Source organism: Cyprinodon tularosa, unplaced genomic scaffold (assembly GCF_016077235.1).
Source record: "Cyprinodon tularosa strain WSP-4 unplaced genomic scaffold, ASM1607723v1 ctg289, whole genome shotgun sequence".
In the NCBI taxonomy this organism is placed as follows: Eukaryota; Metazoa; Chordata; class Actinopteri; order Cyprinodontiformes; family Cyprinodontidae; genus Cyprinodon; species Cyprinodon tularosa.
Window position 1 is genome coordinate 891,924 of NW_024038995.1, and position 17,553 is coordinate 909,476.

Consider the following 17,553-nt stretch of genomic DNA (forward strand, 5'->3'; position numbering starts at 1 on the left):
TCTGCACAAAATCTAATTGGACAAGACTACTACTAAGTTATGATTTTAAAGATGAAAGACTATGGAGTCCAATGGCTTGATAGTCAATTAAACTCCTGTTTTTTTTATTCCTTTAAATCTAATTTCCTGAAAAAAACGGGAAATATATGAAATTCAGCCTTTGTACTGCAAATGTGTTGGGCCAGTGTTGGCCTAGTGGTTAGAGCAGTGTGACTGTGCTCTGAGAAGATTGCAAGTACCCGGTTCAATCCCCACAGCCTGCACTCTGGGTCCCTGAGCAAGACCCTTAACACCACACTGCTCCCCGGGCGCCGCACAATGGCAGCCCACTGCTCCCTAAGGGGATGGGTTAAATGCAGAGAGTAAATATCTCCAGTGTGAGATCAATAAAGTTCAATTATTATTAAAATTAAGACTTTAAATCAAGTATTTAATCTCACTGATAAGAATGGTAACTAAAGGGGGATTACATTTCCTACAATATAGTCTTCTGAGCTCATGTCAAAATAGATCAAATATATCATCACTGCTCTTGTTTGCACTGAGACTGATATGTTGTCTGTTTTTATACCATCTAAAGACATAAATTCCTTTTCTTGTGTGTGTTTTCTCCTCTGCCACATCATTCAACATCAGGTGAAAAAGGAGATCCCAAAAAGATACTGCAGTACTGCTTTCTTCCTCTATAGAAAAGGGCGCTCAAATATATATTAAAACCTATATACAATAAGTTGGAGGTGTAATGTGCCATGAATATGAGGCATTCAGGGCTCCTACACATTTACTATATTGGGAACTTTCATAGTTTTCTTCAGTTCTACGGATATAAACCTGGAACTCAACAGCTGAGTGAATGTCAGTGTAACCAGATGCTTTTATGTTAAAATCACAGCGATAAAACGATGCTGATTCACGGCCACAGCCTGCAAACTTTCCCTTAGTCCATGTAGGAACCCTGGAAAGAATCCCAGCAGATGGAAAAACAACCAGCAGAAAACAAGGCAACAGAAAAACAGGAAAAAAAAGGCACTGTTCGAGCAGGACGGTGGTCCTGCGTTAAGATCACACACTCACACACACCCTTCAGTTATTCACACACACTTCGGATGCAGATGTAAATGAGTGTGAGGCATCCACACACACTTTCACACACGTGTGAGGCTAACTTTTGCTCATTCGGCATAAACTTTCGCACAAAAGGACGAGAAAACCAACAAACAGAAACATTAAAACTTTCAGTTATAGTTCACTGACGATACTTTCATCTGAATTGGTCTCAACACCAGCATGTGATTACGCAAAATCAACAAAGCACGCCGAAAAACAAAGAAAATCCTCAGTTTTCTTCTTTTTTTTTGTTTTGCTGTACAGGTTGTTTTATACACAGCACCCCCTACAGGTGAGTCTCTTCCACCACCGCTCCTGAGAAATCAAAATTAAATCGGCTCACTATCAGCCAACCCTGCTGTCCCATTGGTGGCGTCAGCCCCGTAGTTGGCTGCTTGTAACGTGTCCACTCACAGAGCCGTCGTGGCCCTGCCCCTTTGTCTCTAAAGCTCACGCCTCTGAGTAGTTGTTTGTCTGTCCGTTCATCTTGTCCTTCTTTAGTTTGACGCCGTCCACCAGCTCAAAGTTATAGTTTTCCAGGGCAGATAAGTTCCTGTCGGTCATGCTGCCCTGCGAGCAGGCACAGTACAGCACAACGCCACAGATGGCTCCCAGGAAGACGCCTAGAGCTGACATGGCGATGATAGTGATGAGGATGGGGTCTATGGTCTTCAGCATGTTGCCCGGTCTGCCGAGATCACCTGTTTCCTGAGAGAGGGAGTCCATGGCTGCAACAGATGGAAAGATGTTCACGTTAGATGGTTGGAAACCAAAGAAGAAGAGAAAATCTTTGGACAGATAGATGGTAAATAATATTTATATGAATTTTCTAGTCATGCTGACTGCCCAAATATTGTTTTTTCTTTGTTATCTATGTTAAGAAAGAAAAACCACCCTTAAACAGAGGGGGTGGACTCTCTGTTTAACCTAAAATTCAGCGATTGAGTTGATTCCTTCCCGCTATCATTGCAGCCCCCACCCCATTACAGGGGAATAGAGCACCTTGCCTCTACATCCAGACCAATTCCCTCTAACAACCCCCTTTCAGAGACCTAGACAGGTATATCGGGTATTACAGGCTAACAAATAAACCCAAACAATCCCCATTCCAAATGGGTGGACCCGTTTGTCTGTGGCGTCACATTCATTTCAAAAAAGCCTTGAACTGTACGCTATTTCAGACATTTTTAATTGAAAAAGCATCCTGGATGGGAAGTGAAACATCTTCAAACTTGGAAGCAAAGTCCAGTGGATTGTTTTTATTTTGTTGGAAATACTCAAAGGGCTTTACATTAGAGCCAAAGTCAATGCTGACACAGATCAGTGGGCACATCGGTGTATAACGGGGGGAAGCTGGAATTGAACCTACAATCTTCCGATTGAGAGACAACTACTCTCCGACCGATCCACAATCATCCTAATGTTGACAAATAGATAAAAGAAAAATAAAAAATAGATGGATGGATGAAAAGACGGTTGGAAAGAAAGATGAATCGTTTGATTGACTTATGGATTGATAGCAGAACGGAGGAAAAATTTGTTGGATGGATGGATGGATGGACAGATACAATTTATAGCCTAGGAAAAAAACTAAGATGTTTTTTCAAATCTCTTTTCTTTCAGAACCAATAAAAGCTTTAGATTCAACTCCTATGTAGTCTGTTGCTTAGCTGGTGGTTCGCAGGATGCACAGCTTTGAGTGGTAACTAGGTGACAGCCAGAGAGTAACCCCAAACTTATAGGACTGATCCAATCAGTCGCCTGGAACACTGGTTGATCAGAGCATCGCTTTGGACAGATATGCACAGGTTTCACCAGTAACCTGAAGCAATTTTAAAATTTTGTTGTGTTTAGGAAATGTGCCAAAAAATGACAGCATCTACCAATTATTCAGCTCAGTTAAAGTCGTAGAGAAGCGGCTGTTCCAACCGTTGCCTTTCCGAATTTTCCTGAGTGGTGCACGACTTTACACGAGTGAATAAAGTGAATGCGATTGGTCGTTTATCAAGGAGGCGGGATTGTTGTGGTGGAAGGTTCGCAAGCAAGTTTGATTGTGGCCGGTTTGTTGGAAGCATCTTGCTAACCATTTAGCAACTTAGTGCTAGTAGGTTCCCAATGAGAAAATCCATTGGGACCAAGTATCACTAAATTGGTGACTTAGAAACGACACTGTCAAGGAACGCTATGGACAGAGGAAACATGCAAGAGGAGGAGAGTTTTGTGTCAGAGGTCGTGGATGAGTCTCCTCCCTCATACAGTTTTATTTAGAAGAGAAAAGTGGGGACGAAGATTTACAGCCGTACATGTTTGAGCCCTTGCCTCGCAACGCTGCCAGTTCTGTTAGCTCTACGCCTGCTGAAGACACAGACGTCCATCCCCATGAACACTGGGACGGAACTCAATGGGAAAGGAAAGGATTCTTATTTCTTGTTTCAACTATTGTGTATATTAGCTGCTACATATGAATCAAGATGCTATGACTGTGAGATGACCGCTGATATATGATTGGCCCAATTTAGGTGTTCAGGCTGACGTATAACTAACTGGCCTGCATAAGATAATGAAAAAAACCCACAGATTTTAAGACAGGATTATTTTAAAAATAGAAATGTTCTAAATTTTGGGAAAATATAGTCTGATAAAGAGTACATTTATACACATGTTTAAGCCAGAATGATTTGACAGTTAAATATTACTTCTCTATGACTTTAAGTTATTATTTTTAAATGTTTATTCTTTTAAATATTGTTGTATTTTAATCATTTTACTTTTAAATTTGTCAAAATAATAATTCTCAGGATGCAAAATGCACAATACTTACGTAGCATTAGGATCTCAGTGGGAGGAGACGTTGGAGCTTCTGGGTCTGGAGACAAAAACAAGAATCATGCATCATGATGTCACTTCCTGAATGTTTGTCTCACTAGATGGAGACTTGTTATACTGTTCAGTTAATTTATTTATTATTAATGAAACACACCCTTGCAGTCCTGAATGTCCAGACCGTCCAGGACGGAATTCAAGGGTAAATTAAATTTTTCTTATTTCTTATTTCAGCCGTTGCGTATATTAGCTGCGATATAAGAATCAAGATGCTATGACTGAAAAAATTGATTAACAGACGACCGATGATATATAATTGGCCGAATTTAGGTGTACAAGCTGACGTATAACTAACTGGCCTGCATAAGGTAAGGAAAAACCCCGCTGATTTAAGACAGGATTTAAAAAAATAGAAATATTCTAAATTTTGGGAAAATATAGTCTGATAAAGAGTACATTTATACACATATTTAAGCCAGAATGATTTGACAGTTAAATATTACTTCTCTATGACTTTAAGTTACTATTTTTAAATGTTTATTTTATTCATTTTACTATTAAAATTGTCAAAATAATCATTCTCAGGATGCAAAATGCACAATACTTACGTAGCATTAGGATCTTAGTGGAAGGAGACGTTGGAGCTTCTGGGTCTGGAGACAAAAACAAGAATCATGCATCATGATGTCATTTCCTGAATGTTTGTCTCACTAGATGGAAACTTGCTGGTGAGTTAATTAGTTTATTATTAATGAAACACACCCTTGCAGCCCTGAATGTCCAGAGCGTCCAGGATTTTGATGTCATCCACTGCTATGTGTCCAGTGGTGTGTCTGTCTGCACTTCCTTCAACCACCACCTGCAAACAGCAGCAGACAGGAGGCACCGTAAACTAATGGAAGGTTTTTAAATAACGTAAGAGAGGCTTTTTAAAGAGGAAGCTCCATTTGTTATCATGAGCACATAGGATGTAAACATATCACCAGAATGATTGACAATTAGGAGGACCACTTATTTTGATGATCCACCCAGAAAAAGAACACCCTCCACTATAACTTCAAGAACATTATATCATAATATAAAGCTGAGGAAACTTCTACAATCCAAGAAGTAGCCTTTTTATCAGGACCTGAACAGAATCTCTCTTCTTCAATCTTCAATCTCTTAATATCTGCAATTTAACTAATTTTGACTTTACTTTGAGTAAGTCCCCCTTTAGCTCCTTACCTGATATGGGATTCTGCTTTGTGGAAGTAAAACCCGGCCTTCTCTCCATCTGCTGCCCTCATTGCCACTCATGGACCACAGGACCAGCTCGTCGCCCTCCTCCCTGTAGCTGATGCGGAGCACCTCAGCTCGCTCGCCAGCCATGTGGTACCAGAAGGACATGCACAGGCTGCCGTCCGGCGAGGTGATGGGTAAACTGGCCAGCCGGGCCACCCTCTCCTCCTCACTCGTGTCATCTCCAGTTTTAATGGGTGTGATTGCATCTGTTAGCTGCATGTAGATGAAGTTCCCTGGACTGCCTGCAGGGGGCAGCAAAAGACAAGACATGACAGGCAGCTATGAGCTGCTGAAAGGCTTCATGAATCAAACATGCAGCTTTTTCTACTAATATTTCAGTGAAAAGAGGTGCTTTATAAAAGCCTCTGAAACTCTCAAGTGCGTTGGGGTCAAAGAGGCTTTTCACATTCAGAATATACGCCTCAAACACCCCAAAGACATCAAGGACTTCACAAGGTTTTTCAGAGAAAACAAAGGCTTGAATATCAGGAGAAAAGTCAGCCCTGTCGTCACAAAGAGCTAATTTTTTACTTGTGATCTGGTTAAGTCAAGGAATCAAGGAGAAATCATTCATTTTTCTGCCGTCGCCTCCACACAAACATCCATCAAACTCATCAGGCTGGAATGGAGACGAAGGCCAGAGAGGTGAAGCACGCTGATGGATTTCTTTGTTGAGCTTCTTTTCCAAAAAGTCGAGCTCTTCAAGGTTGCTCCATCGCTTTTAAAATGTTTTAACGCCTGAAAACTTCTGAATGTTCCTTCTGTTTGCAGCCAAACATCCTGCCTATTAGTTATAAATCTCTGGATATCTTTACAGAACTGCAAAAGCAGAAGGTATACAGCCGCCTCAGAAGATTCCTAAATATACTGGTCTATAGGAGATGAACAGATTTAGGTTTATATTACCTAAATATGGGATATATACTTTAATAAAGGTCTTTTAATAAGTTAATAAACCCCCAAGTTTGAAATTAATGTAAATAACTTTAGCTTTTTATGTTTCCACATAGGGAGGATTTTAGAATAAATATCTTCAATTGATTTTAACAAGAGTTTATGGACCTCAGTATCAAAAAAAATAGAGAAGGAAAACCTGAGTTACAGCCAGGTCATAATAAGAGACAAGAAGTTAACAAGATAAACCTACAATATTCATAGCAGTTTAACTTCATATTCCATAAAGTCACCGATCGGTGCTGGAAAGAAACCTGTAACTTCCAACAAACTGTCATTTAGATATATTTTCCCATCAGAAGTTCTTGGAAAGTTCCCTTAAGGTCCTGGAAAGTAAAGTCTATGTTTAAAAAAAATAGTCAGTCAGTCCCAGTGATTCTGGAAAAATAATCCTAAATGCAAACACAGCTGAAATATTAAAATATACCTTTAAAAGCATTGAGCTTAAAAGTTAAATACCAATTTTCTAGCCCATAGATAGCTTTACTATCCTCTGACATGTAAGATGAGCTTCCCTCTATTTCAGTGGTGGCTGGTGAAAAATATTTTTGGTGGGGCTGATATAGCCTAGTGTATGTCTCCAACTAATCCGGAATAAGAATTCAAATAAACAATTGGACAATACATACAATTTAACAGTAATGATTTAATTTACTATATAATAACAGTAACAGTGATGATTTGGGTCACTGTGACGGGGTTCTTTGGCCTCCAAGAATCCAGTCTCAGTTACCGGTGTTGGTGATTTATTGAGCTCAAAAACTCAAAACAGGGTGCAAAAGAAACTAAACATACAAGATACTCTGGGCCTCAGCCTCCCTCCAGTTACCAGCAATGTAACAAAGAAACAGAAAACAAAAATTGCTGCTTTTCTTCCCACAGCCCTCATTAAATAGTTTAAGCCCCTACCCTCAGGCTCTCTTATTTCTGATTTCTTCTCATTAATCAGTTTTGTCCATATATTACCTCCACAAACAATTGATGTACAAAAACAAATAATTTTTACAACTTAATTCTTTTACACAGATTCATTGACTTATTCAATTACACCAAACTGGGTTTGAACCCAGCAAAGACGCAGCCAGACTGAAGATGACAAGTCCCCGTAGCATAAACACGTACACCCCCCCCCCCCCCACACACACACACACACGGCTAACCCCACTGAAATATTAAGTGTGCACCCTCAATATGCCAGCAGGTAACCAGGAACAGCTTGTGTGTTTTAAGTTAATGGAGCTACTGGGCTCAGCGCGAGTGTATTGGTCCTCACAAACACAGTATAACAGGAATGTGTGTGTGGCGCGCAAAGTTAGAGAGGTTGTTTTAAGCGACGAGGTGAATTCGTCACAGTCACAATAACCATGACAGGAAATGTTCATATCCTACAACAGGGATGTTCTTCTGGCAAACGGGTAGATAAATAAGGATCTCACCGAATTTGGTGGAAGCTGCATCTCGCTCGTTACATTCGCCATCTTCCCTCTAATTGTCTGCACCTGCGCTTGGGTTCAGAAGCCTGTTAAAGCGCAGTATTTTCAGCGCCCCAAGACCATAAAGTTCCGAGACGCTGATTGGCCATTAAATTCACCTAGCAATAGTACATGATTGACAGATTCTCTGCAAATGTGGGTCAGTCTGATCAGCGCCCCCAGAACAGAGACGGTAGGAGTCTGTCTGTGGAAATCCACAAATGAATGACAGTAGATAGGGAAATGTAGTTTATATAATTTGTTTTGCTTATAGGTACACAGTCTAGAGAGTAAAACTGACATTTATGAGTTAATTTCTAAAAATATATTTTACGTTTCTCTCTTCTTATCAGGGAGGGCGGTGCCCCAGCGCCCCCTATGGGCCGGCCGCCACTGCTCTATTTACCTCTATAGTCTCTATTAGGTCATGAGAGTGATTTGTTGAGCCAACGCCTCAGCTGTCGTTGACGCCTTGTTGAGAGGCGACAGTTTTTTGAAGAAAAATCACAAAAGATCAGCCATTAGTGCAACTTAAGCCTCACCACAGACTCCACACAGGGTACAAACATAAAAAAAGAATTGTCTAGAGTAACTCTGTCCAGACTCTCAGAAGCTTTTACTTGGACCGCTGAATATTTTATGTGACAACATGAATTTATGGTAGTTTCACTTAAACAAGAATTTCAATCAAATAGAGCTCTGACAGTTTAGCTGCAGCTGACTGTTGGATAAAATGAGTCACTACCTGATCCATCCTGCTCATGCGCGAACAGATATATATCCGGGTGTCCTTAAATAATGTAATTATTGTACTAAAACTTCTCATTTCTATCCTTAACTCAGTAAAGAATGCTAATACACGTCTTTAAAAATGTTTTATGACTTTTGTGGGACAATTTAGATGATTTTTACATTTTCTACGTTAAACTGCTTCTCTGACGTCATCATGGGACACGCTCAGAGCAGTCCAGCAAAATATGATTAAAACATGTTTATCTGCATTTTAGTTGTTTCTTTCTTTAGAATACGCACTATATACCATAATGTTAACACGAAAGGAAAAGATAACTCAAAAAGACTAGATTTATGTTTAAATCCAAAGCCGATAAAGCTAGTTACCGGACGTAGCGTAGGATCCCATTTCCGGTGCAGATCGGGAAAAGACGAAGGATAAAAAAAGAAAGGATTTTAAGGCATTTATTTTCTGAGGAAATACATTATTAACCTTTAAGACGTTATATTTTAGTTTGCTTACTATGTTTGGGGAGGGAAAAACGCCATTTAGGTCTTTTTAACAAAATAAAAATGAAAAAAATGTATATCTGTATGCGCATGTGCAAATGAGCTGATGGCGCATGTGCAGAACGCATCTTGCTTCTGGGACAAAACGGGTAGTGACATGGACTAAAAAAGTGTTTGTTCAAATATGTGTTGGTACTCCCAGGACACGACCGATCTGTTCAATCTGCTGTGACTATGGTGATTCAAATTTTTTGGCTTGTCTTTTGTATCTCTGCCTCTTTTTCTTTCTCTGCTTCTGTCTCCTTGAACCCCAGTCGGCCTCAGCAGATGGCCGCTCACACTGAGCCTGGTTCTGCTGGAGGTTTCTTCCTGTTAATAGGAAGTTTTTCCTCTCCACTGTCTCTACAAGCATGCTTGGTGAGAGGGATTGCCTTTGAGTCAATGATTCGATGCAATCAACTGGTTTTGCTTACATAGAAAACTTTGAATCAGTTTGACTGGATGATCTGATTGAATTGTCTCTATAAAATGCCTTAAGATGACGTGATGTGAATCGGTTCTATATAATTAAAACTGAATTGAATTGATTTTAAAAAGTGGCAAACAGCAATAATTCTAAACATAAAAAATGTATTTCATAAGGTGTTTTTTTAAAAGGGACTGTTACTTTTTTGCTTTTTGCTGTTTATTTTAGTAATTATTATGAATGATCTCTTAGTGAGAATGCTCAAGATTTAAGAAAATCGTTATTAAAAGACCAGGAAGTTAAGTCTGTTTTGGATAAATATAATATATTGTTAAAAACTACACTGTAGTTAAGAAAGCTGCCCGATAATACTCATTTTTTTCCAGTGATCCACGTTTTCTGCATCCTCCATTGGTCACAGAGCCCATAGAGGGAGTGATTTGAGGAATTGGACCCTCCTGAAATCTATTTTAAACCTTCCCATTGTTCAGATTACTGCTCACTCTAACGAATCTTGTTAAAAAGTGCCTTTAAACAGCAATACTTTCAACATGATAAGTTTTAAAAATGTATTTGATTGCAATATCCGATCCTTTGAATATATTTGTATCCCTTTTATTCCATTGACTGAAATAGATGTAAAATACCATGATATTTGTGCCGATGATGAGGGTAAAATGCTGACCAGATCTGCATCGTAAGTTTTCCTCTTTTGCTGCAGGAATAAGCTTTCTAATGCTTCAGTTCACAATTTTGCCCTTTTAAATGAGTGCAACATGTGTAATGCTGTTATTTTCCTGCTGCTTTTGGTCTACAGGGTGTTAATTAAAGATTATTTTATAGGTTTCGCTCAGTGGAGTCGAACTCTCTCCGAAGTCTCCTTCCAGCGGTATGTTTGCTGTACCTGTGTGGTCGAGGGCCGGCGGTCTGTGGACAGCAGGGTCTTCAGTGCTCTGGATAAACCACTCGGCTCCTGAACCGACGTCCTTGTTCCAACCGCATAATGATGGGAAGTCAAAGTTACAGGCGAACCAAAGGTAATCTGGAGGACACAGAAAAAACAACATGGGACCAAAAGGTTTGCAAGAGGAATACTCAAAGTTTGATAAAGTTATATGATGCATTTTCTTATCAAATTTGCAAAAATATCATTTATGATGAAGGAAATAAAACATCTTGTATTGTCCAGACTGATGTCACTCATCATTCTCTATTTATAGATGTTCTAACATGCTTGAAAAAAAATCCCTTATGCAATCTGCATAGAGAATGCCTTTAAAAGGAACCTGAAGGAGTTGATTATCCTTCAGCTGAATCCCAACCTTTTTATTAACTAATGAGCGGCCACCCTTAAACAAAGCTCCCCCATCTGCTTTGGTGAAACCTTCCAGGAAGCCAGAACAGGAATTACCAGAAGCCTCCTGGAGCCAAACATCATACAGCGACAATATAAAGTTTAATGCTCCAATCTCATGCTGTGTTTACAAACTCGTTTAGCTCTGTCAGGTAGAGAAGAAGGCCTCGGGTTTTAGGATCGTCTTTATTAGAAACGTGTGTGATGGGGATTTATTCCACCCTCCCTGACAGAAACAATTGGGAGCCAGAAGGAAAACGGTTTAACTAGAAATTACTACAGGATGAAAACTTCCAACTTTATCAGGTAAAGTTAGGCTGCCTCATGTTTCTACGATGAATCCTCTCAGTCTGTAGAGATCAATTTATTGTTTGGCTTAGAAAACTGCCTGTTGTTATTTATCTACACCCTTAGATGCCTGTTCTTTGATAAGCTAACAATGAATTAGTCTTTCTGAGGTTTGCTTGTTTACTACATCACATCCAGATCACATCATTTTAGTTGCTTGAAATATAAAACATTTACAATCATTTTGTCTTTACATTTGTGTTATAAATTATAAAGTACTTTCTATATCAAGGTTTGCAGCCTTTAGATTAGATGAGAGGGATCTGAGGGTAGAGCTGTGGCTAATAATAATATCTACCTTACCGTGCTCTAAGAAAGGATAAGTTACAGAAAGCATCCTGTAGGCATCCTATAAGGTTCAAGGAAAGTAATTAATAGGGTCTAAAAAATTTCTAAGGTGACATATTTAGGAAAAGTTTATATTTTATGTATAGTGTATATTTTAGCCACAGCAAAAAACTGTTTTCCATAAACAAAATAGTTTATGATCTTACACACTGTAAGGTGTAAGATCTAGGAAAGAAGCCTGTAGGTCCTGGTTAAACACTATAGATGTCAGAATAGAAAGAATCAAATAGTTTTGAATAGTAACTGATAAAGGATAACCTATACACTGCAAAAAATTATAATCTAAATAAGTCATTTTTGTTCTTAAAATAAGTGCATTTTTACTTGAATTGAGGAGGTACACTATATTGCCAAAAGTATTTGCTCACCCATCCAAATTATTGGAATCAGGTGTTCCAATCACTTCCATGGCCACAGGTGTATAAATTCAAGCACCTAGGCATGCAGACTGTTTTTACAAACATTTGTGAAAGAATGGGTCGCTCTCAGGAGCTCAGTGAATTCCAGCGTGGAACTGTGATAGGAAGCCACCTGTGCAACAAATCCAGTCGTGAAATTTCCTCGCTCCTAAATATTCCACAGTCAACTGTCAGCTGTATTATAAGAAAATGGAAGTGTTTGGGAACGACAGCAACTCAGCCACGAAGTGGTAGGCCACGTAAACTGACGGAGCGGGGTCAGCGGATGCTGACGCGCATAGTGCGAAGAGGTCGCCAACTTTCTGCAGAGTCAATCACTACAGACCTCCAAACTTCATGTGGCCTTCAGATTAGCTCAAGAACAGTGCGCAGAGAGCTTCATGGAATGGGTTTCCATGGTCGAGCAGCTGCATCCAAGCCATACATCACCAAGTGCAATGCAAAGCGTCGGATGCGGTGGTGTAAAGCACGCCGCCACTGGACTCTAGAGCAGTGGAGACGCGTTCTCTGGAGTGACGAATCGCGCTTCTCCATCTGGCAATCTGATGGACGGGTCTGGGTTTGGCGGTTGCCAGGAGAACGGTACTTGTCTGACTGCATTGTGCCAAGTGTAAAGTTTGTTGGAGGGGGGATTATGGTGTGGGGTTGTTTTTCAGGAGCTGGGCTTGGCCCCTTAGTTCCAGTGAAAGGAACTCTGAATGCTTCAGCATACCAAGACATTTTGGACAATTCCATGCTCCCAACTTTGTGGGAACAGTTTGGAGCTGGCCCCTTCCTCTTCCAACATGACTGTGCACCAGTGCACAAAGCAAGGTCCATAAAGACATGGATGACAGAGTCTGGTGTGGATGAACTTGACTGGCCTGCACAGAGTCCTGACCTCAACCCGATAGAACACCTTTGGGATGAATTAGAGCGGAGACTGAGAGCCAGGCCTTCTCGTCCAACATCAGTGTGCGACCTCACAAATGCGCTTCTGGAAGAATAGTCAAAAATTCCCATAAACACACTCCTAAACCTTGTGGACAGCCTTCCCAGAAGAGTTGAAGCTGTTCTAGCTGCAAAGGGTGGACCGACGTCATATTGAACCCTATGGATTAGGAACGGGATGTCACTTAAGCTCATATGTGAGTCAAGGCAGGTGAGCAAATACTTTTGGCAATATAGTGTAAGTGAGATATTTTGCCAATGGAACAATACAATTTATATTTAAAATAAGAAAAAAATGCATTGTCTTATTTCAAGTGAATATCATATAATTATCTTATATTAACAGTAAAAATACTGATTCCATTGGCAAATAATCTTATTAACCTACTGAAATTAAGGGTAAATACACTTAATTTAAGAAACTTTTACTTATTCTAGTTTAAACGATCTAGAAATAAGTAAAAATTTCTTAAATCAACTGTATTTACCCTTAATTTGAGTAGGTAAAGGAGATAGTTTGGCAATGGAATGAGTATTTTTACTCTTAAAATAAGTTAATTAGATAATATACACTTGAAATAAGAAAATAAAATTGTGTTTTCTTATTTTAAGTGTAAATTGTCTTCCATTAGCAAAATGTCTCTTTTACCTCCTAAATCCAAGAAAATTTCATTTATTTAAAAAAAATGACTTATCTAGATTTCGATTTTTTCCAGTGAGCTCCAAGTAGGTACGCTGTAAGTTCAGGGAAAGTAACCTGTAAGATCAGATCAATTTGCTACCTGTTCCTGGGTGAATAATGGAATTTTTTTTCAAGATGGAGCTCCAGGTAGATTTAGAATTGGGTACACTCCTGGAAAGTATCCAGGATGTACTAGAAAATAGCCTGAGAGTTCTAAGAGATGAATATTTAAGCCCCAGACTTGATTACATTGCAGCTCAGTTCCTACAACAGGTTTGTCCCTAAAGTATACTCTAAGTAAACTTTACAGAAAGAACTAGAAATGAAAAGTAAACTGTAAGCTGTGTAAAGGTAGTAATGTATTACTACCAGAGAAATAGAGCTCTTTATTAAATCTTTTAATGAATAAAAAGAGTATATAAAGAGACGACCACTGATTAAAAACAGCTTCATCTTAAACAGTTTCAGCAGAGGAGCAGAGATGGATGAGGGAAGTCTCCTCCGGTTCCTGCTGGCGGTGGAGCGGCCGCCGCAGTTAAACCACAGCATTCAAATGGATTCAGACGTCTGTGTTTTTTTTTTTGCAGGCTAATAGGATGCAGAGATGACTGCGGAGCTGCACTGGCAGACCCCAAACTGCCTCCATGCGATGCTTCAGCTCAGCTAATTGAGACCCAGGAGGCTTTTATTCTTTCTCTCCAGGAGATCCTCCCTCCGTTCTTCTCTTTCACCACAATTCTCTCCTTTTTGTCTGTTTACTACTGCAGTCATGCTGCTTAACCTTTCAATTTTTCCACTCTTCTCTTTCAGCTGAGGCCAGATAGTTTATTTGTAAAGGTTCAGCAATGTCTGACTGCGCTTTACGTGCATTCATGTCTTCTTTTAAGGTACATTTTTTTTACGCCATGTGGCTCTAAGTTTTCCTTTACATGCCAGTGTGCCCATGCCGTGTTGTCAATGCGACAGCTTTTAGGATGATGAGAAGCACATTTTGTTTGTTTGTTTGCTTTTAATTGATGTGAAAGTGGAGTACTTTTCTAAGGTTTTATCGTCCAGAATGGTTAAAAGAACATGTTTGCTGACTGAATTCTTTTGGAAAATATCCATCCATCCATTTTCTGTCCCTCTTATCCTAAGCGGGGTCACAAGGGGTGCTGGTGTCTATCTAACACCCATTCACGTGCACACTCACACCTAAGATGAATTTAGAGAAGCCATTTAACCTAACAGTCATGTTTTTGGACTGTGGGAGGAAGTCGGAGTACCCGGAGAGAACCCACACATGCACAGGGAGAAGAAGTAAACTCCATGCAGAAAGACCCTGGGCTGGGAATCGAACCCCAAACCTTCTTGCTGCAAGGCGCATTTGGAAAATAATCCAACAAAAACATTTGCTTGGAATTATTTTTAATTTCATGGGATATTCTTGTACATCCTACATTGTACATCCTTTTTTTTCTACCTTGTTAAAATCAGTAAGTGTCATTTCTTTTCAGCCTGTGTTGAAAGTGATGTAACTCGACCTGAGATGTGACAGACTTCACAGAACAAAACATTTAAAAAGTGGGGGAAGGTTTGCGGGGGAATATCCTCACCTGGAATGTTTGGACCGTCTGGGACCGTTTGGATCACGGAGACTCCTGTTACAGACAGATGGGACAGTCTGGGTTAGGTCAAAGGTCAGGGAGTCATGCCCCACCCGCACAGATGTCATCAAAAACACTAAATACCTTCCCCTTTAACAAAACAAAAAACATGTAACGTTGATGAAAGCCTCTGATGCTTATTGGTCATAATAATCTGGTAGATAAAGGTGAGGCTGAATAAGTGATGGTGCAGCAAACAGTGGTTTTATAAAAACAACCATAGTTTAGTAAAAAAAAAGTTATAAAAACTTGTGCTTGAATTTGTAAGTTGATTATTTTATTGCTAAAAAGACAAAATATCAGGTTTTCCTTTAAAAATAAAAGTTTAAACAGGGAGGATCAGCTTGAAGAGGTGAAGGAACTGGTGTTTTCTTACGAAAAGGCTCGTAGTCGTCGGGATCCCCCATTTCATCACCACAGTCCTTCTGCCCGTCCTCGCAATCTGAGCTGAGCATCGTGTTGGGAGCCGTGGGCGGCGCTGCCGTGGTCGCTCCGAACGTTGTCATGGGGAGCGTGGAGGAAGGCGGGGAGGTGGGAGGACCTGTCGTGTTTATCAATGCAAAGCAAAATATTAAAAAAAAAGGATCAAAATGTGCATAAAAAGTGCAAAACTAAAGTCAGATTTAACCCAGGGTTTATACAGGAAAGAGTAACTCTAACTTGATGCTTTTTAATGCTCTAACAAATAAACTTTAATGCCATCTACAAGTACCTATGACTCTCATATATATATATTGTGCTGTCTCCTAAGGATTTTTTCTATTTGTAGCGCAGTTCTGCCCCCTTGTGGCGAGTCTGTTCAACCTGTTGTTAAAAGAAGGAATTTCTTCGGTTAGTTTCTATATTGTATACAAAGCAGTCAGGCAGGGATTACGGTGGATCTGCTGAGAAAATATCTTCCACGGAGCTTTTGGGAGCATATGCCTGTAAGTTTTCATTTTGTTGATGTGTTTTGTAATGACAGGTGTAATGTTTCAGTGTAGTTTTATGCCTAACGGCCGCTATAGTTATGCTAATTTATGCTAATTAGCCGCGGTTAAGCTAGCGGACTTTAGGGTGTTTATTTTACTTATTTCTGCAAGTAGATAATACTGCAGCTGTATTTTTCTGTTACAAATATGTACAAGCTACGTTTTTGACTCCATTTTTAATGCAAATACTGACTTATACTGTTTTTTATGTCTGTTTATTTGCAGTTTTACAAAATTATTATTGGCTGAAGCAATAAACATGACAGAGTCATTCAGCATTGTCTTCACGTCAAGTCTGTTCGCTATCTGCTAAACTACACACTACATACGTTTAGTGAGGGCAGAATAGTAAAAAGGCATCCATCCATAATGCTCCACCATGAAGACACCAAGCTGAAAACAGAGACCGCCATGGCTTCTTCACAAGATCCAGCTTTAGAGGAGACGCTAGAGACCAGATCGAGATGGACCAGGTCCAGCCAACTCACCACATCATCTGTTGCTGCAACCAGGGCACGGGCAAAAGCAGAAGCCGCCATCGCTCAACTCTCTTATGCACAAAAAGAAGCTGAGTTATTAAAGGAACAAGCTGAACAGCTCAAGAAGAAGGCTGAACTGGATGCAGATCTGCACCTACTCAAATCAAGAAAAGAGGTAGCAGCAGCGATAGCTGAGGCTCAAGCTTGGGAATCGTGCATGCAGGAAAATGGAGATCCACAGCAGTCCCGACTAGATATTTTATCGCCCATGGATACAGATAAAAGGACACAGGAGTATGTACAGCAACAAGCAGAGTTACTGAAAGGAGTACAAACGCTCCGCATTTCCAATCCTGAGCTGACGCAGCTTTCACCACCACCCTCCACAAACAACAAAACAACAAACCATGAAGAGGTAAGTGAACACCAGTTCAGTCAAGAGTTCCAACCTCTAACACAAATGGAGATGAAAACGAGAGCAGTTCAACAACAAGGATTAAAAACACTGCCCAATGTTCTGTACGAACCAGATAACCTGCAGTACAGCAGGTATAACACCCACTATGCAGCAAATCAGACTAGTGATAACCACCCTGGCTATCCTCAGCCCTATATACATACACCCAGACCTGCAGACAATAGCCCAGCAGATGCATCAGGTCTAGCTAAGTATCTTATGAGAAGAGAAATGGTCAGCTCAGGACTACTCAAATTTGACGACCAACCAGAGAATTATTGGGCTTGGAAAGCCTCGTTTCAGAGTGCAGTACAAGAACTGAACTTGCTACCACAAGAGGAGCTAGACTTGCTTTCCAAATGGCTTGGACCTCAGTCTGCTGCACAGGCCAAGCGCATCAGAGCAGCATATGTAGGCAACCCCATGGTAGGTCTGCACACTGTATGGCAAAGACTAGAGGACTGTTTTGGGGCACCAGAAATCATAGAACATGCCCTGCTAAAGAAAATCGAAGACTTCCCAAAAATATCAAACAGGGAAAATCATCGTTTGAGAGAATTGGGGGACATTT

At 40.1% G+C, this 17,553-nt stretch overlaps 1 protein-coding gene across 2 annotated transcripts in view; it reads right to left on the minus strand.

Annotated features, from left to right (window-relative positions):
• Positions 1 to 433: 433 nt before the first annotated feature.
• The window catches only part of LOC119787133 (neuropilin-1a-like), a 106,842-nt gene continuing 89,722 nt past the window's right edge, over positions 434 to 17,553 (minus strand). The window contains exons 12-19 of one of the 2 annotated variants that reach the window (XM_038290776.1): positions 15,452 to 15,616; positions 15,025 to 15,069; positions 10,253 to 10,390; positions 5,158 to 5,456; positions 4,693 to 4,789; positions 4,539 to 4,583; positions 3,929 to 3,973; positions 434 to 1,835 (exon numbers count right to left, since the gene is read on the minus strand). In XM_038290776.1, the coding sequence (XP_038146704.1) occupies positions 1,558 to 1,835; positions 3,929 to 3,973; positions 4,539 to 4,583; positions 4,693 to 4,789; positions 5,158 to 5,456; positions 10,253 to 10,390; positions 15,025 to 15,069; positions 15,452 to 15,616 (1,112 nt within the window). In that variant the 3' untranslated portion in view covers positions 434 to 1,557. The remainder of the gene's footprint in view (positions 1,836 to 3,928; positions 3,974 to 4,538; positions 4,584 to 4,692; positions 4,790 to 5,157; positions 5,457 to 10,252; positions 10,391 to 15,024; positions 15,070 to 15,451; positions 15,617 to 17,553) is intronic. The other variant, XM_038290777.1, reaches the window with a different exon arrangement.